Genomic DNA, 21,004 nt, shown 5'->3' with positions numbered 1-21,004 from the left:
CTATTTGTTTCACTGTATAGTGAACAGCATGTATATATTTTTCTGTTCTTTCTCTCACACTCTGTCTTTCTCTTATAACCATTGGATGGACAAAACAAAACATTATCCTTGCTAATTCCTCCACTGTGCTGCTGTGCTACTATAACTAATGCTAATTCCTCCACTGTGCTGCAGTGTTGCAATAACTAATGCTAATTCCTCCACTGTGCTGCAGTGCTAGCATAACTAATGCTAATTCCTCCACTGTGCTGCAGTGCTACCATAACTAATGCTAATTCCTCCACTGTGCTGCAGTGCTACCATAACTAATGTTAATTCCTCCACTGTACTGCAGTGCTAGCATAACTAATATAGCTGGTATAATGCTAATTCTTCCACTGGGCTGCAGTGCTAGCATAACTAAATGTTAATTCCTCCACTGTACTGCAGTGCTACCATAACTAATGTTAATTCCTCCACTGTGCTGCAGTGTTGCCATAACTAATGCTAATTCCACCACTGTGCTGCAGTGCTACAATAACTAATGCTAATTCCTCCACTGTGCTGCAGTGCTGCAATAACTAATGCTAATTCCTCCACTATACTGCAATGACTGTTGCTAATTTCCACCTCCGTGCTGTAAAGATTCAGTAATTAATGCTAATTCCCATCGTTATGCAGTAGTGCTGCAGTGATGTTACTCTGGTACTTTTCTGAACATTTACTGTTGCATTTGTACACTCCATTTGCAAACTATAAATTCTGTGCATGGCCATCTCTCTATTTGTACACTCCATTTGCAAACTATAAATTCTGTGCATGGCCATCTCTCTCTAGAGAAGATAGATTACTGAGGCATTAGATTTTCTGAACCTTGGTGTCCACATGTGCAGTTTAATTTACTATACTTCCACTGCCATGTCAGCTCCCCGTCTCTAGTTTCATGTCTTTATTCTTTGTAGAAAGAGTATTTATATACTCATAATTTAGTGACATCTGGGTGGTTTAAGGCTAGTGCATCTCAGAAACAGAGCAAGACAAGCATGACATTGCCTGTCAGTGTATGTGTCTTTGCTAAGGTACAACAATCTTGAATTGATAATAATAGGGTTTGGGGAGACTTGTCCCAATATGAGTGGTTCAACAGCTCTTCCAGCCTTTAATCAGGTTGAATACATGCTGTCTGATAATGTATGTACATAGATTGCAACTTATGAGTTATTACATCAAGTGTAGAGTGAGCTTTTAGTTACTCAGAATGGAAATAAAGTCACACACAATGGGGTAGGGTACCAGGGAAGCTTTTACATTGACATCACCTACAGGTTTAGTGGGTATGAGGTTTGACCAATTTGACTAAACCAGTGTCCTGTCAAATTAGTTATGTTTCGGCATCATTTGCTGGACTAATGATGTCTGTGACTTAGGTTAGTTAAACTAGCACACAAATGCCAGGTGGTCAGCTTAGGGAAGGGTGTGAATATGTGCCTAACATCTATCATAAGGCAAAGGCTTTTCATGAGCATCTGTGATAAATACATTGTTGTGGAACGGCTGTTAGCTGCTCTGGTCTTTAATTCTGCATATTCCAACATAAACTTTCAGTGACTTTTTCAGTAGTACATATCTGACCACATGCTCAACCCCATAATATACACAGTCATCTTCGACAGTCTAAGACTAACCTTCTGGCATAGTAGGGCAAAAACAATGAGTTATTATGGGAGAGCATTCTTTAAACACATACTCACGAGACTGTAGAAAAAAACATGTATCACTGGAAAGCATAACTCTGAACCTCTCATCTCCAGACCAGAATCAGGGACACAACCAAAATAATCAGAAACAATCAGGGATACTTTTTTTTAAATGTTAGTAGTATAAACTTAAGATGATGATAGAATAAGAGAATGTAAATTAATATGTATTTTCTGAAGTAAAAGGGATATGTAACTCCAGTTATTGCCATAATTTATTAAACATAATCTACCATGTTTTCTCACCAAACTGCCAGTTTTAGGGCAAATTAAAAAGGACAACTGGAGGGACAGAACAATATTTTGAGCTAAAATCAGAGGCAGTTGAGAGGTATGGTTGTAAGCCTAGTGTTTAGCTTCTTCACTAACCACTATTTTATTAACTGGAATGGTCCAACTTGGTTGCTGCCTATTTTCAGAAGAGGCTGGGGAGAAAAGTTCAATAGACAATTTTTTTCAAGAGTATATGATAACATAATGACATGCAGGTTCTTATACTATATACAACAGAAAAAATAGCTTGCAAAACAGCACAATGCAAGAAACAGTTGAAATCATATAGACACATTTTAATATTTGTAAGCATAAAATGCTGTCTGTATGCTAATAGTAGCAGCACAGAACAAGAAAGTAAAATTTTAAAAAGAAAAGACAATGCTAAATATGCACTAATGTATAGCTTTTAAGTAGTGTGTCAAAAGCATAGACTACTGGGTTATAGCCCTATAAAACATCTTCTTTACTCTGTTAATTAAAAATTCTGTGCAAAAAAAGTAGAAAAGAAATCAGATAAGAGAGAAGCATATAAAATATGTAATTACAATCCAAAATGCAGGATTTTTTGTTCAGGACTAACATCTCATTGCATTGACCTGATACTTACAGTGATCATTTAGTTCTTCTCTAGAACAAAATCTTGTTACACATATTTTATGTACATATATTTTTGTCAGTACTATTTACTGTAGATCTATGTGCACTAGATATAAGATAGTGCGAGTACAATTCAGTGTCACAGGTTTAATCCACTCTTTTCTCCCCTAATTTTCCATTCAGATGATGGCAGTAGAGTTAGACAAGAGGTAAGCCCCATACAACAACCAACGTCAAGCAATAAGACCAGTGAAAACATTCCAGAATCACAGCTGATGGTAGAGGCTGTCACTCTACAGACGTCTTCTCAAGATATCAAGAACGTGTTACAAGATCTCAGTCACCATACATTCAAAGAAGGTAACATGAGCAGGATGATTGCACATAACTTTTCTATCTCTAAGCTTTCAAACAGGTTACAGGTTCAAACTCAAGAGCAAATCAGAAATGTAATACAGGTTATATAGTGTGCAGGCTCACATGTCCTACATAGTAAAAGGCTTGATATTTCCCTTGCAGGTCTACACACATAGTACTAGACTAGTGCAGAAGTCATCATTTCAAACTGCAATACCTTATCAATCTTGCAATAAGTAACTTTATTGCATCAGCAATGGCATGATACTTTCCTTGTTGTAAACAAGCTTACAGCTCTTACTCTTGTTATCAATGCTCGCTTCTTTACAAATCCCCAAGATTTATCTTGCCAAAGATTCAGTTCTGAGCTAAACTGTTTGGGATTCTAAGCACTAGATCAACTAATAAGTAAATGGCTTTTGAGAGGTCTTTCCCCCTTTTGAGGGGCAAGCCTCTAATAGCCACCAAGACTTATGAAAATACCAATGTTATGGTGACATGAACAAAACAAATGGTTAAAATTCCTAAAATGAATAACTGTTGGTGTATACTCAGTAACAACACTGGCAGTTATTTGCTATTGAAAATTGCAGATGATGACTTTAGCATTGGGAAACTGTGGCTCAAGGAACAGATTCCTGGGGGGTAGGTTTCAAGGAAATTTATGGTAGCCTCTGTTTTCAGTGGTCTAGTCCTTCCTGATAAACTAATGTGCACAGCAGTTTTTTTTTCTTTCCTTCAACAAAACACAGCTGTGCAAATATGAAATCCTTGTATTCAAGAAATGATTGTTAATCATTCCATAACTAGCTGTGCTCAGCAAGCTTCAGAGTATGAGATATAAATCCAAATGTATTAAGTGCGTTTTATTAGGCTTTCTAAGTGGTAGCAGAACTCTCATATCAAAGTTTCAGTGTATCAGATATAAATCCAAGTTGTATTTTATTAGGCTTTCTAAGTGATAGCAGAAACTCAAAACGCAAGCAAAGAATAATGTGCAGACACATTGTCAGACTCAAACAGTTTATGAATTCTGGGCTCCAATTTTTTGCTTCTGCAAATTTGATGGCTCTTCTACCTGCACTCATCTGGCCATTTGTTCTTTGGTGGCATTCCCAAGCCAGGGGATAACCCTATGACCCATTTATTACGGCCCATAAATCCCTATTGGCCCATCTGTTCCCCCATTGGGAAAGTCAGTAGAAGGAACTGGGCCACTTTGTTGGTCCTGCCAGGGTACCCAACCCTATCTTGGGTAGAACAACCTCATACCCAGAATCAACAAAATGGTGTGATCCATATGAGGCATGGGAATCAGGAAAATGAATCATTCCATGACCTTCTGGATTAGCTATCTTAAAAACTGTAGTAGGGGTATCCTAAGTATCTTTTTTTTTTTTGCTACTGAAGTATTCCACATGTATCAAACACATGCCAGGGCACAATTTATTTCTGTCTGATTACAGGATAAAATTGCTAAATTTGTGCTAATGTCTACCTTTTAGGTAGTCCTTTTAGGTTGTGTGCTAAAAGCCTGGACTTCTGGGTACTATTCAAAATTCAAAATTATGTGCAAATAGAAAAGAAAACAGATAAGCCAGAAGCATACCGAATAATGTAATTATAACCATACAAGATAGTGTACTTATAATTCAAAATGTTGGATTTTCTGTTCAGGGCTAATATTTCATTATACTGGCCTATTTACAGTGATATCATTCACTTCTTTTCTAGAACAAGACTTTGTTACATATATTTTATGTACATGTATTTTTTGGCAGTACTGTTTAATGAAGATAAATGAGTGCTAAATATAAGTTATTGCAAATAAAAGTCAGTCTCATAGCTAAATAATCCACCCTTTTCTCCCTTAATTTTCCATTTAGATGATGACAGCAGAGTTAGTCAACAACCAGCATCAAGCATTGAAGCTCTCAGCGAATATACGTTACAAGAAGGTAGGTACCATTCACAGGAAGTTTGCACACATCTCTGCTATATGTAGGCTTTCAAACAATATTCATGTGCCTGTTTGCAACACACACACAGCACACAGTTTCCATATTCCAGATATTCCTAGATCCCAATGTAGTCCATTTTCCTTATTATTAATTGTTGTTGTTATTAGCAAGTAATGGAGTGTAAATCAAACAATGAAATAGTGATGAATAGAGTTAAACAAACCAGCAACCAAACTTTGGATTCCATTTCTGGAAATAAATTTATCTCAGTCAAGACCAATTTCTTTGTACTGCTGGTCAAGGCTTCTTTTGAGATTTTATTAATGTTGTTAAAATGCAGCATGACAGTGCATTAAGATGATAGTCCAGCTGGAGATGAAAATGCATGAAACTGAACATAAAATGTGTAGTATTTATGGTTGAAAGTTTGTAACATACTTGATTATGGAAGTCAAACTAGATATTGCAGATTAATGTTCCATACCTGATTATCAAGTCTAAACTCTTGTTTGTTTTTCTTTCTCCTAACATAAGATAGCACAGAAGAGGATGAAACATGTGAACGTTATTATTCTGCTGCTGATATGTTTTATTATACTGCTGAAGAATCACTAATTGCTGCAAATACTGAGCTCCGCAACAGGGCAATCGAGGAAGCTAACCTAGGTAATACACAGCACAGAAGAATTATGCACACTGTGTGTGTCTGTGTGTGTGTGTGTGTGTGTGTGTGTGTGTGTGTGTGTTTCCTGACTGATTTCATACTCTAAAGGCCCTTCCCTTACTTACTGTTATATCTATTCCTTTTACTGGGTGGAAAACTTCTGAAGCTCGATCTCAGTCCAGAATCAGTTTTTCTGATTATAACCAATGGAATGTTTGTCTCCATTTCCTTTAGCAATTTTGCTGCTAGGGAAAACAGGGAAAGAGCGTCTGATTACCTTCTTTCCGCTCTTGGGGGAATGTTTTATTTTTTTACTGTCTGACAGGACGTAGTGAAGACTATGTTGGCAGCAGCCACATACTTCCAACAGAGCATGCTCATGGAAGTACAGCAACAGAGCATGCTCACGAAAGTACAGCCTCAACCGCCCAAAAGCAGAAATATAGCCTTGTCTTCATAGTTTGCTGGCTATCTTCGTGCTGAGGCCACCATTTGCACCCAGGCCAGGTTGCTTGTGTTGTGCAAAAAAATGCCTTTTTGTTTAATCAGGGTAGTGTGATTGTCTTTTTGGAGCATTTATAACCAAGCTATTATTTCTGAGCTTACATTTAAAAGTAGCTAGTAGTCTATGCAGTTGTAATTGCAAATATATATATGAAAAGAATCAAGAACTGAACCACGCTTTATGTGGGATACCAGACAGAAAACCATGCTTTTAGTTTCCTGAGAGGCAATACTTAGTGAAATGTAATCAGGTGATGCAAGTGTCACTTCCTGCAGCACAGACCTTTCTGAGGTTGAAAAATAGTTTGATATGCAGTTCTGTCAGTGACCTTCACCATGACACTTTTTGTTTCCAGAAAGCTCTTCCCTTAGGGATGGGCCTTATGGGTTCAAACTATCTTTCCTTAGGGATGTGCCTCTGTTAGTATGGGTTCAAACTATTTTCCCTTAGGGATGGGCCTGTTTTTCTATTATGAGAACACATCATCACCTATGAAGGAAATAGTGCATAAGTTACTGACTTCCTGAAGCAAATGGAGAAAATGTATCTTGCTCTGTACTGATCAGTGGGTTGTATGAGTCTGAAGAATAGGCGTTACTGCAGCATCAGTCTTGTGGAGAAGATGCTATGTTAAATTTGTGACTGCAGCAGCTTTGACATTTTCATTTTTCACTTTTTTCAGAATCGGTAAAAATTAGAAAGAAATTCAAATGAACTGTTTCCATGTCAAGCTAATTTTTTATCATACTGAGCAGTCATGTTTTGCTGGCAGTATCTATGGTCACTGATTCATTACTAAAACACATTTTACATAGATTTCTGCCTTTTATTCAGAGAACTATCAGGCTTCACAAAGAAGGGTTCTTTTCTAGGAAAGCTCTGTTATGTTTACCCATATGCTTTCAGCTGGTACACTTTTTGCTAGCTGTAAAATGTGGATATTTTCATGTACTAGTTGCCTAACTACCCCTGATAGTGTCAGTAATATCTCCTTCAATACTGGAAAACTGGAGAGTTTAATTTACATTATTGTTAATATTACCTGTCATTTAAATTGCACAAATGAATGGTCTGCACTTGGCTTTTATTCTAAACTTCTGCTTTTTCATAGGGAGCCGCTCATATGATGCTGACATATCTGCATTAACTGATGATAGCGTAGCAAATCCTACAGAGGATAAAATAAGATCCCAGAGGCACACACATCAACCACAAGGTAAAATTATTTTAAATAATTATGCATAAGTAAAATTGCTGGCATTTCCTTGCAAATCTAATTCTACTCACCATATCACTAACACGATTTGATTCTTCACTAGAAATTGAAGCAGTCATAAAACATATTTTGCTAAGTATGTAATTAAAAATAAAAAAGCTACAATTTCCTTGTATAACTAATATCATAGTGAACAGCCAGCTCTCTCTGACAATGTCATTGATATAATCTAATTCTTCAATGGAAACACGACTGTGTTGTATATAGATTCTTCACCTTATTCTGAACATCATCTGTCAGAGTTACATGTGTACATGATCCAGCTATGGAAAGTTGCATACATGAATGTGTCCAGCCTGTGAGGTTCCCACAAGGTAACAGGCACAGTGTCCCTGCACATGGCAAATGAGTTGTTGACAGCATTTCTTCATCTTACAGATAACAATGTAAGACACACACACACACACACACACACACACACACAAATTAAACATGCACAGAAGGCACTTTTGTATTAAAGATGCTACAAAGTGATACATTAGCACCTGTAACAGTGTAACAAAGAGGTGGCCATACAGTACTGCGAGGGGATCCTTAGTCAGAGGTAGTAAACAGGAATGATTACTGTTGAAATCCTTCTAACAACAAGGTCAGACACTGTAGTGTCCAGGGCAGGATCTCTGTACACAGTGTACAAGCTTTCCTAGATCTACTGTGTGATCTTCATGGCATAAAAGAGCCATATCAGTGGCTGGAGAGAGAACACTGGCCCTTCCAGCAGGTGTAGCTGCAGGTTAAACTGATGTTGTTGTTCTGTGAGGTCTTAGGTTACTTACGGTTATTATCAATTAAACTGCTGACATTTCCTTGTAAGGTTTACTTTATTCAGGTTTTACCACAGGCCTAATGACACTAGCCCATTCAACAAAGTGTAAATAAGTAAACAAAAAATAAATTATATGGAAGTCCAAAATATTGCAAAGCAGAATCCTGAGATGAACGTACCAAAAGACTAAATGTAGAAACCCATAATATTGAACTCCTAGACTTTTTCCCCTAAATAGCCAAAAGTTAGTAGTAATTCCTGGATCTACAGTAGCAGCAAGTTTTGATATTTAGTATTTTTTCATCATTGTGGGTTTCAACATTTTATTCCTTTGGTATGATCATCTCAGGATTCTGCTTTAGAATATTTTGGTCTTCAGTCTAATGACAGTAAGACTTTTGTTCTCAATTCGAATAACACAGTTTGGTTCTTCACTAGAAACAGTCATGGTTCATAGTTATGTTACATGTGTAATTATAAACAAAAGGCTGGCATTTCCTTGTAAGATAAATATCATAGTGACCAGCCAGTTCTCGCTCACAGTGTCACTCGTATCATCTGAGTTCATTGGAAAGACATCTGTGTTGCATATGGATTCTTTGTATGATTTGGGATATTCTGTCAGTTATATGTGCACATAATGCAAGTATGGAAAGGAAGCTGAATTTCACAAGTGGTCTACACTTGTGCTTGGCTTGCATTCTAAAGAAGTGTAGCTACCTGTGTTGGTGCCTGGTGCCATTGCCCCAATCTGCTGTCCCTCCATCTCTAAAAAAGTAACAAACAGTTGCTATAGTTTATGCTGCACACAGAGTGCTATAGCACTTCAGTTCAGAATGCAAATGCAATACTGGCATTTAAATGTCAGTAAATGCACTGAAGACACTGCTTAACACTTTTTGCCTGGGACGGCAGTCCAGTTCATACCACCCTACCTACATTAGTATTTTTCTAATGTCCTGTTTTCCTTTTTCCTAGGGCTAAACTCATCCAGCAGCACAGAAGTCAGTGCACAGTCCAGCAGAACAGTCCCTTATGAAGAGCAAGGTAATACTATTTGAAAAAGTGAAGTAGTTATAAAGTAAATAATCCTGCCATTTCCTTATAAGGTTCCTTTCTAAAACTGGGTTAGATACAGTTTTAACGTTCATAGATATGGTACATAGCATATTTTGTATTAAGTATTTGTGTTGAAATCCTTCTAACAACAAGGTCAGACATTGTTGTGACCAGGATGGGTCTGTGTACACAGTGTACAGGCTTTCCTAGATGTACTGTGTGATCTTCATGGCATAGAAGAGCCACTTTACTGGCTGGAGACAGAACATTGACCCTTCCAGCAGGTGTAGCTGCAGGTTAAAGTGATGCTGCTGTTCTGAGGTCTTAGGTCACTTACTTGCTATTACTAAAGGAGAATGCATTCAGTACCAATAACTAACAGGATATTCGAGAAGTACTGAGAGAATTCACATCATCTACTCAGTACCTATGGCTGACAGGGTGTGTTCAGGCAGTATTGAGACAGTTCAGATCACATTGTCAGTACTGCATGAACACAGGGTCACATGCAGGTGAACTCCCTATTATAGGTAGCGTGTCAGTGACCTAAGATCCCTCAGTACTACATGAACACATTCTGTAAGCCCTCTTAATATTACATGAACACATTCTGTTACACGAGTACTGTGCCAGTGACCTAAGCTCTCTCAGTTCTACATGAATACACTCTGTTAGACATAAGTACTTAGTCATTGAGCTAAGCCCACCCAGTACTACAACCTGAGATCTCTTAGTTCGACATACATTAAGAGACAAAGAGATAGACAGATATCAGGCCACAGGATCATTTTGTAAATAGGGGTGGGGGCTGCTCATGTAATAATAAGACTGATATGTTTGCAGAACTGAGATCTTACTCTCAAGATCACAAGATCAAACAATAGTAAGTCAGCACAGATTCCTGCTCCAGTGGTCTGCAATTGCAGTCTCTATGCAGTCTAAGTAATTCAAGTGGGGCTTCAGGTATACAGGCTTAGGTCACACTATTTGTTGTGTAAAAATAAAAACATGGTTTGTGCCATGTGCTAGTAAACCTGTACAGACACATGTTTGAAAATAAGTACGGTCTATCTTTTTTTAAGCAGCTTACAATGTTTTTTCCAATCGTTTTTCATACAAGGCTGCCTGACTCATGATACTGGGCTTATAATCTTCATTATATATCATAGACTTTCAGAGGTTTCCCTCAAAATTCAGAAAAGTCCTTGACCTTTTCCAAGATATCTTTGATGTGAGCTTTGGGCCCCATCGTGCAGCAAAAAGAAACACACACACACACACACACAAACACTTTGCAGTCACTAGGCAGAGGGGATAGTATGTTAAATTTATAACTGGTGTATCCTTGCCATCTTAATTTTTTTCAATTTTTACTTCATCAGAATTCAGCACAAATTAGTAACAGAATGCTAATCAGCTGTTTTTATGACAAGCTTATTTTTGTCATACTGAGCAGCCATGTTTCACTGACAGTATCCATGATCTTTGATTCCTCACTCAAGACACAATCTTTTTTTCATAAATCTCTGTCCTTATTCAGAAAACTAGTCTTGTTGCATATGATTTCTACCTGTTATTCTGAAAACTGACAATGTTAAATTTATGTGGTGTTATTATGGAAGGGAATGTAGTCTTCACAAAGAAGAGTTTCTTTCCTAGAAAAGTTGTATTCCTATGTTTGCAAGAAGTAAAAATGCTGATTTATTCATGTAAGACAAATATTTTATTGTAGGGGCCACCTAACTTTCACTGACAGTATCAGTATATCTCCTTCAGTAATAGATACATAAATTGTTTAATTGGCATTATTCTTATTCAGAATAATGCTATTTGTTACTGAAATTCCACAAATGTGTGGTCTACACATCACATTTAAGCTAAAGTTCTGCTTTTCTTTTCCCTAGGGGTACACTCATTTCATCCTGACATACCTGCATCGACTGATGACACCAGACAAATATGCATAGTGGACAACACAATATCCAGGAAGTCCTTCAGAGATCATCCTCAAGGTAATACCAACTCATATGTTGGTGACAGATACGCATTAACTAATTATAGGATAGAAAAGCACACACAAGATTACAGAAGTCCCAAAGGCAGAGGTTTAATAGAAATCAGCCTCTGCCTCTGGGCCATCTTTTGCTAGTCCAAGTATGGTTATTATAAATAAAACTGTTGGCATTTCCTTGTAAGGCTTACTTTATTCAGGTTTTAACACTCGCCTAATAACACTAGACCAGTCAACAAAGTGTAAATAAGTAAACAAAAAATAAATTATATGGAAGTCCAAAATATTGCAAAGCAGAATCCTGAGATGGCCATACAAAAAGGCTAAATGTAGAAACCCATAATATTGAACTCCCAGACTTTTACCCCTTCATAACATAAGTTAGCATTAATACCCGGATATACAAAAGTAGATTTTTGATATTTCGTTTTTTTTTCATCCTTGTGGGTTTCAACATTTTATTCCTTTGGTATGCACTGAAGACACCCCTTAACACTTTGTGCCTGGAACGGTAGTCCAGTTCATACCACCCCACCTACATTGGTATTTTTCTAATGTCCTGTTTTCCTTTTTTATAGGGCCAGACTCACACGGCAGCACAGAAGTCAGTGCACAGTTCAGCAGAATAGTCCCTTATGAAGCACAAGGTAATACTATTTGATAAAACAATGTAGTTATAAAAGTAAATAATCCTGGCATTTCCTTGTAAAGTTCCTTTCTAAAACTGGGTTAGATACAATTTTAACTTTCATAGATATGGTAAAAAGCATATTTCTTATTGAGTATTAGTGTTGAAATCCTTCTAACAACAAGGTCAGACACTGTAATGACCAGGTCAAGGTCTGTTCACACAGTGTACAGGCTTTTCTAGGTGTACTATGTGATCTTCATGGCATAAGAGAGACACTTTAGTGGCTTGAGTGGGAACATTGACCCTTCCAGCAGGTGTAGCTCCAGGTTAAAGTGATGCTGCTGTTCTGAGGTCTTAGTTCATGCATTCAGTACTAACTAACAGGATATTTGGGATATTGGCTGACAGGGTGTGTTCAAGCAGTATTGAGGCTGTTCAGATCACATTGTCAGTACTGCATTAATATAGGATTACATACAGGTGAACTCCCTATTATAGGCAGCATGTCAGTGACCTAAGATCCCTCAGTACTACATGAACACATTCTGTTATACATGAGTACTGCATCAGTGACCTAAGCCCTCTCAGTACTACATGAACACACTCTGTTAGACATAAGTACTTAGTCATTGACCTAAGCCCTCTCAGTACTACATGAACACATTCTGTTACACGAGTACTGTGTCAGTGATCTAAGATCCTTCAGTACTACATGAACACATTCTGTTACACATGAGTACTGCATCAGTGGCCTAAGCCCTCTCAGTACTACATGCACACACTCTTTTAGACATAAGTACTTAATCATTGACCTAAGCCCTCTCAGTACCACATGAATACACTCTGTTACACATGAGTACTGTGTCAGCAACCTAAGCCCTCTCAGTTCTTCATGAACACACTCTGTTAGACATAAGTACTTAGTCATTGACCTAAGCCCTCTCAGTATTACATGAACCCATTCTGTTACACATGAGTACTGTGTCAGCGAACTAAGCCCTCTCAGTTCTACATGAACACACTCTGTTAGACATAAATACTTAGTCATTGACCTATGCCCTCTCAGTGTTACATGAACACATTCTGTTACACATGAGTACTATGTCGGCGACCTAAGCCCTCTCAGTGCTACATGAACACACTCTGTTAGACATAAGTACTTATTCATTGAGCTAAGCCCACTCAGTACTACACCCTGAGATCTATTAGTTCAACATACATTAAGAGACAGAGAGATAGGCAGATATCAGGCCACCGGATCAGTATTTGTAAGTAGGGGTGGGGTGTGCTCAAGTAATAATAAGACTGATACGTTTGCAGAACTGAGATCTTACTCTCAAGATCACAAAGTCAAACAATAGTAAGTCAGCTCAGATTCCTGCTCCAATGGTCTACAAATGCAGTCTGTAGGCAGTCTGAGTAATTCAGGTGGAGTTACAGTTATACAGACTTAGCTCAAAGTATTTGTAGTGTAAAAATTAAAACATGCTTTCTGCCATGTGATAGAAAGCCGGAACAGACACACATTTGAATGTAACTCTGGTCCATATTGTTTAAGCTGCTTATAATGTTTTTCCAATCATTTTTCATACAAGATTGCCTCATGATACTGGGCTTATCATCTTCTTTATAGCATAACATTTCAGAGGTCCTCCCTCAAAATTCAGAAAAGTCCTTGACCTTCTACTAGATATCAAAGAGTGCTTTGGGCCTCATCATGCAGCAAAAACACACACACACACACGCACACACGCACATGCACACACGCACATACACACACACACACACACACACACACACACACACACACACACACACACACAGACACACACACACACACATACACACGCACACACACACACACACACACACACACACACACACACACACACACACACGCACATACACACAGACACACACACACACACACACACACACGCACACACACACACACACACACACACACACACACACACACACACGCACACACACAGACACACAGACACACACGCACACACATGCACACACATGCACACATGCACACACACACACACGCACATACACACAGACAAAGTCTGTAGTTACTAAGTAGAGAGGATGGTAATTTACATCTTTAACTACTGGGTCCTTGCCATCTTGCCATCTTCATTTTTTTCAGTTTTTATTTCATCAGAATTCAGCATAAATTAGTAACAGAATGCAAATCAGCTGTTTTTATAACAAGCTTATATTTTGTCATACTGAGCAGCCATGTTTCACTGACAGTATCCATGATCTTTGATTCTTCATTGAAGACACAATCTTTTTTCAAACATCTCGGCCCATTATTCGGAAAACTAGTTTTGTTGCGTATGATTTCTACCTGTTATTCTGAAAACTGACAATGTTAAATGTATTTGATGTTATTATGAAAGGGAATGTAGTCTTCACAAAGAAGGGTTTCTTTCCTAGAAAAGTTCTACTGCTTGCCCCCTTTGTTATGTTTGCTTTAACTCAGTACACACTTTGCAAGAAGTAAAAATGCTGATTTTTTTCATGTAAGACAAATATTTTATTGTAGGAGCCACCTAACTTTCACTGTCAGTATCAGTATATCTCCTTCAGTACTAGATAAATAAATAGTTTAATTTGCATTATTCTGAATATTATCTGTTATTAAAATTCCAGAAATGTGTGGTCTACACATCACATTTAAACTAAAGTCCTGCTTTTCTTTTCCCTAGGGGCGCACTCAATTCATCCTGCCATACCTGCATTAACTGATGACACCAGACAAATATGCATAGTGGACAGCGCAATATCCAAGAAGTCCTTCAGAGATCATCCTCAAGGTAATACCAACTTATATGTTGGTGACAGATATGTATTAACTGATAAAATGCACACAGGACAACAGAAGTCCCAAAGGCAGAGGTTTGATACACATCAACCTCTGCCTCTGGGTCAGCTTTTGCTGGTCCAAGTATGGTTATTATAAATAAAACTGCTGACATTTCCTTGTAAGGCTTACTTTATTCAGATTTTACCAGTGGCCTAGTGACACTAGCCCATTCAACAAAGTATAATTTAGTAAACAAAAAAATTATTTGGAAGTTCAAACTATTGCAAAGCAGAATCCTGAGATGAACATACAAAAAGACTAAATGTAGAAACCCATAATATTGAAGTCCCAGACTTTTACCCTTTCGTAACCCACATTTGCAGTAATTCCTGGATCTAGAGTAGCAGCGAGTTTTGATATTTAGTACTTTTTTTTCATCATTGTGGGTTTCAACATTTTATTCCTTTGGTATGATCATCTCAGGATTCTGCTTTAGAATATTTTGGTCTTCAGTCTAATGACAGTAAGACTTTTTGTTCTAAATTCTAATAACTCAGTTTGGTTCTTCACTAGAAACAGCCATGGTTCATAGTTATGTTACATGTGTAATTATAAATAAAAGGCTGGCATTTCCTTGTAAGATAAATATCATAGTGACCAGCCAGTTCTCGCTCACAGTGTCACTCGTATCATCTGAGTTCATTGGAAAGACATCTGTGTTGCATGTGGATTCTTTGTATGATTTGGGATATTCTGTCAGTTATATGTGCACATAATGCAAGTATGGAAAGGGAGCTGAATTTCACAAGGGGTCTACACTTGGTGCTTGGCTTGCATTCTAAAGAAGTGTAACTATCTGTGCTGGTGCCTGGTGCCATTGCTCCAATCTGCCACTCTCTAACCCTAAAGTTGAGGAAAGCAGTCTTCAGATAAAAAAAAGAAAAAAGAATCTCTTCTCGCCGTTTAAACTGCAGCAGTAGTAGGCAGTTGCTATAATTTATGCTACACACAGAGTGCTAAAGCACTTCAGTTCAGAATGCAAATGCAATACTGGTGTTTAAATGTCAGTAAATGCACTGAAGACACCCCTTAACACTTTATGCCTGGGATGGATATACTTTTCATACCACCCCACCTACATTGGTATTTTTCTAATGTCATGTTTTCCTTTTTTATAGGGCCAGACTCACACGGCAGCACAGAAGTCAATGCACAGTCCGGCAGAATAGTTCCTTATGAAGCTCAAGGTAATACTATTTGAAAAAACAATGTACTTATAAAAGTAAATAATCTTGGCATTTCCTTGTAAGGTTCCTTTCTAAAACTGGGTTAGATACAGTTTTACCTTTCAGATATGGTAAATAACATATTTTATATCTGACATAATTGTATGATGACTGCCTGCATTTGTCCTTAGTACAAAACCAGTTCTCTATGCATTGTGGAATACAACTATTTTTTAAGTGCAAATTACAAAAATGGGGTAATATATATACTGCACATGACATAACATAAGATTGTTATGAATGTATAAATCACAGCACAGTGCTGTTCACCTTAAAAGTAAAGCAAACCAGCAGGCATATTTTTAAAAAGTACACATCTCTTAGCATTGCAGGAAAGAAGAAATAAAAAATAGCTTTGTTAAAAGAAAAAAAATGTTAATCTTAGAAGTAGACTCTCATTTGATAACATTTTATGTTACATTTCAGATATCAGTTTACCACTTTGGGCAAGTGTGATAGGTGAGTTATGTGCCCACCTCAATCGCAAGATCATGACCTTCATTTTGGGCCGCAAGCCTCAAAAGAACGAGTGTTCTGTCAGCGACATTCTTAATGTGATCGAGCAGGTGAGTGTCTAAGACAAAAATAGTGGTAATACATACATAACTTGCCTTTTCATAATACAAAAAAAGGGTATTCATGCATCAAGATACCTTTAAAAGTACAGTAGCTCAAATTAGTTATTTCTAATGCTTCATTTAATAAACTGTTAGTTTGCAAAAAGCTGAGTGTCTCATGTCCACCTTTCATTTTCTACCTTCTCCCCTCTTAAATACGTCAGTTAATTTGCATTATACAATGTCTCCCTATTAATATTCTAAAACGTGCACGCTGATTGGCCGGCCCAACCAGCATGCCCGTTGTAAATCCCACAATATACCGACGGAAAAAGGTCCTGTCGCCCGGACTTTTTTCCGTTGGTATAAACTGCCCAAAATCTTTTCTTTTTAACAATAAAAAAAAAAGAGAAAACTGAGCAACGGAGACTTTCTTTTCTCCATTGCTTCCATTTCAAAGCCTTGATGTACCGGGTATGCATGGGAACACGAGTCTCATATGCATGCACGGCACATCAAAACGCAGAATCCGTATACCACAACCAGCGGAAGAACAGCAATCCGCTGTTATAGAAAGACATTATTTAAGAAAATTAAGTATTTTATTTCTTAAATAATGTCACTGTATAATAGCAATAACCAATTCTGTGGTTGTGGTATATTGAAGATTTACCCATGGTTGCCTTTGTTTAAACTAACCTAAATTAATTTAACCACACCAACTGTGGGTAAATCTTCAATATACCACACCACGTCATCGGTTATTGCTTAATTCTATAACCCTTTGAGATCCTGTGGAACAAAGTCTTTGAAAGAATTCCTCATGTCACTACTATATTAGCTTTCCAGAATCTGCCAGTCATCCTTTTCCCACCACCAAAGAAATGGAATCTTGACTTTAACTGCTCCCTCCCATAGAACTCTGTGGATTTGGTGCTGATGTGTCTGTTTAAGAGCTGGGCATACAGCTATCCTGACAATGACTGGGTTTCATTTGCAGGTACAGGAAATGGTGGACTGGCAAGGGGAAGGCAAGGAGGGATTGGTGCACATCTTCTGTAGTGCTATACCCTAGTCCAGGCTATTATACTGTGTCACCTACCTAGAATATCAATAAAATAACAGTATTGGCAGTCCCTGACAAATATATTCATATACTCAAGGAAGCCTTCAGATTTCATGGGCACCTGGGAGTATTTCACATGGTGGATAAATGGGCTCACTGAGCATTTGTTTAAGTACCCTCCCCAGTGGCCATTTATTGTGAATGATGGCATCATGGCCTGCCACATGCCACATCTGGATGATAGATTCAAGGACAATTAAGGTTGTGGTCTGTAAGGATAAACCTTGGTTGTAAAGATAAAAAAATATCTAGGAGCAACCAAAAAAAATCTGCAGGTTAAAAATCACACAAGAACCCTCCTTCATCTTTTGAGATAGAAGTGGGTGTGATAACAAGTCAAGTAAGAAAATACTTGAGCTACAGTGCTCTTCCTGTTTGTGGGATAGAATTCCTTTTTAGACGTGACCTTTTAGGGTACAAAATACATATTTACGATATAACTAATTACAGCACTTCATACAAGACAGCACATTAGGAATGTATCTAATTAACTGTCACAGACAACATGTTTAAAACACATTAATATTATTGAGCAGTCACTGATGTATCTGGGGTCTTGCCTCATATATGCATGTTTTTCTAGTATAAGCACTGATGGGACCTTTTTACATCTGCATTTTATGAAGCTGCATGCCTCCCTGTAAATGTATGGTTGCATGCATAGCAGTCTTATTTATTTACTTTTTGCTCTGTGCTGGAAGGATCATTGCTATAAACTTTATTTGGGGGCTTTTAACTTAGCTGACTAAATTAAAAATAAACATTAATTATACTTAAGTATAGAAATGAATAACCAACATTTAATCTCCGTTTTCTACCTTCATATTTTCTAGGCAACAACTAATCCTATGACTAGACATGTGAATGAATTCCTGCGAGCTGTAATGTCAAACCGTTACACAACTATAATGACCGTACTGAATAGGCTAGGCTATAATGCATATGTGCACCCACATAACACTGAAGAATTAATACAACGTTGTGGGCTGCTGAATCACAGACCACAGCGTGGGACCCCTGAGTATTATGCTTTAAATAATTATGATTATCTACACACCATCATTATGAAGGATGTTCCCGAAACCATCAGGGAAACCTGTCTCATACTGCTGAACTGCTTGCATTATTTAGCCAGGGAAGAAGGCCAGCCCATGTTCATGTGGTAAAGCAATATTTCCTCTATAAACAGCTAGTGCGAGATTATATTTATTCTTCACACACAAGCTTTGACAGCTAATCCTTTTCCATTTTTTTTGTAAAACAACTTTCAAATGTCGCTACATAGCTAGTAAAATGGTTCTTTTTAATACATAAACCAACCAATAAAGTTGTGTTTTTATTGGCTGATTTTTTCAAACTAAAGGGACATTAAGCTACTTATGTGGCTTCCTTTGGAAGATTACATGTACACAATGAATGTCTATTTGATAAAAGCTTGTGTGTTTGAAGAACAAACATTTCATTCTTTACAGTAGATGTCTTTCACTTGCCCACTCCACATTTTACAATGCAGCCTGCTTAAACACCTGGACTACATCAACATTCCATCTGAAGCCAAGTCCATAAAGCAGCTTCAAAAATCCTTTGAACCGAAGGTGTTTATAACAAGAGGATAAAGCAGCTTCAAAAATTCTCTGAACAGAAGGTGTTTTGTTATAACAAGAGGATTAGTCAAATTAAATAACTTTTAGTTTGATATAACTAACTAAATAAATAAATGAAAATAAATAAAATCTGCTTTCAGATGTGATGTCTTGTATCAAATACAAGAGAGATTAAGAAAACATTCACAGTGATTGAATATGTTTGTTCTGCTACTAGTCTAATTCATTTGCAGCATTAAGTTTATTTTGACATCTACGTTCAAGGCCAATCAGTTATGGATAATGTCTCTTGTTCATGTTTCCTATAACATCTATGTAAGACTTGAAAATTAATCTTTTATGGGTTAGAGTGCACATTTGGGAGATGTAGTAAGTTAATATTACAGTTTGCAAACGTGAAGATCACACAGTAGGCAAAAGGAAGCAGATGGAATCAAATCCAGCGCTATAGGAGGTAGCATGATCCTTGATCCTCTGCATGAATTAGTCATTATCATACCTGTAAGTCTTCACAAATATGAAAGAAATATGTAACAACTTTGCCTTCACTGATGTCTGTCACAGTCCTATCTAATACATCTGCACTGCTATTTGTGAGTATCCCATGCCTAAAACGTTTGTCTTCTCTTTTTCAAATCCTTACCTCCTTACCTTTTAATCTATAACCTGTATTCTCTGTCACCTATAGGAATTGCCCTCTTGAAATATTTAATTTAATAAATGTAATGATTTTCTTCTGTGTCCACGTGGCTCCATGTCATTTATTTGGAGCTGAGAGTTGCCCATCTGGTGGTAAAAGTTTTAAAAAGGAAAACTACTTTTGGAGAAGTCTAAAGACCAAGAATAAATCTCAGCCTGAATTCTTATCACATACTGCTATCTGAGAAAATTTATGTTTCTGGCTCTCAGGTCCTTTATAATAGAGGAAATTGTCTAATTTCTAGCCAAGATAGTTCCCATTTCCCCATGGTTAGGAAAACATCCAGCTCTAGTTTAGATTCTTACCTTTGCTGTAGACCCTCTGATCCCATTAGATTGTCTTGGAAAAGTGCCAAAAATGACTGAGGCTGCCAAGGATCCTTATAGCTACAGAAGTACTCTTCTGTATGGAAAAGGTTCTCGATTTGGTTGTAAAATTATTTTATTTTGCCCCTGTCAGTCAGCTTGCTGGTGAACATGACATGCCTCAGGCACTTGTATGAAATGGGCCTCATTTATTTGACAAAGTGTATGCATCTACTATTTCTAAAGTTCAGGACTGTAGAAGCAGTTTCTCAAAGCAACAATGCATCCCCATTTACTTTTTAAGATGCCTCTCCCCTCCACAGGACTGGAAGGCCATGATAAACAGTTTTACCTATCCCCTTTTTAAAACAACCAGTCCAGCATAGTCAATGTTCATGTCTTAGAAACAACTTTTTCTAAAAACCATTATCATTTATATGTACAGGAAGCTTAGCAGGCCTTTGGTAGGGAAATTATGCCACAAATGATCAACCTACGCTTACTCCTTAAATCAGTTTCTGAGATGTTCCAGTTCCATTCCATCCTTTTTCTGTTTGGAGTAGAAACCCAGAGAAAGAGGGCAAGAGAGAGAGAGAGAGAGAGAGAGAGAGAGACCTTCACTATATGGATATGCCTCAGCCTTTCATAAAAATACCTGGAGAAAGTGCCATGGCCTTCCTTAGTTATACCTGAAGCAGGTGCATAAGTTTAGGAAGACTGATGTTGATCCCCTTTCTACAAGGATGGTGGGGCTGACAGTGATAGT

At 37.5% G+C, this 21,004-nt stretch overlaps 1 protein-coding gene and 1 long non-coding RNA gene across 2 annotated transcripts; both read left to right on the top strand.

The window, feature by feature from the left end:
- The first annotated feature begins 7,210 nt into the window (after nucleotides 1–7,210).
- Nucleotides 7,211–15,902, top strand: LOC122802097. The gene is made up of 6 exons (XR_006364885.1): nucleotides 7,211–7,312; nucleotides 9,117–9,185; nucleotides 11,102–11,209; nucleotides 11,787–11,855; nucleotides 14,563–14,670; nucleotides 15,839–15,902. It is a non-coding gene; the product is annotated as an uncharacterized LOC122802097 (long non-coding RNA).
- Nucleotides 15,903–16,411: 509 nt separating this feature from the next.
- On the top strand, nucleotides 16,412–19,283 carry LOC122802096 (speriolin-like). The gene is made up of 2 exons (XM_044071791.1): nucleotides 16,412–16,512; nucleotides 18,463–19,283. Exons 1-2 carry the CDS (start codon nucleotides 16,438–16,440, stop codon nucleotides 18,793–18,795), a joined length of 408 nt encoding a protein of 135 aa, XP_043927726.1. The 5' UTR covers nucleotides 16,412–16,437; the 3' UTR covers nucleotides 18,796–19,283.
- The last annotated feature ends 1,721 nt before the right edge of the window (nucleotides 19,284–21,004 follow it).

This window comes from Protopterus annectens, chromosome 5.part0, assembly GCF_019279795.1.
Source record: "Protopterus annectens isolate FY-2018-M chromosome 5.part0, PAN1.0, whole genome shotgun sequence".
In the NCBI taxonomy this organism is placed as follows: Eukaryota; Metazoa; Chordata; order Ceratodontiformes; family Protopteridae; genus Protopterus; species Protopterus annectens.
This window is presented reverse-complemented; position numbering and strand designations above follow the sequence as displayed.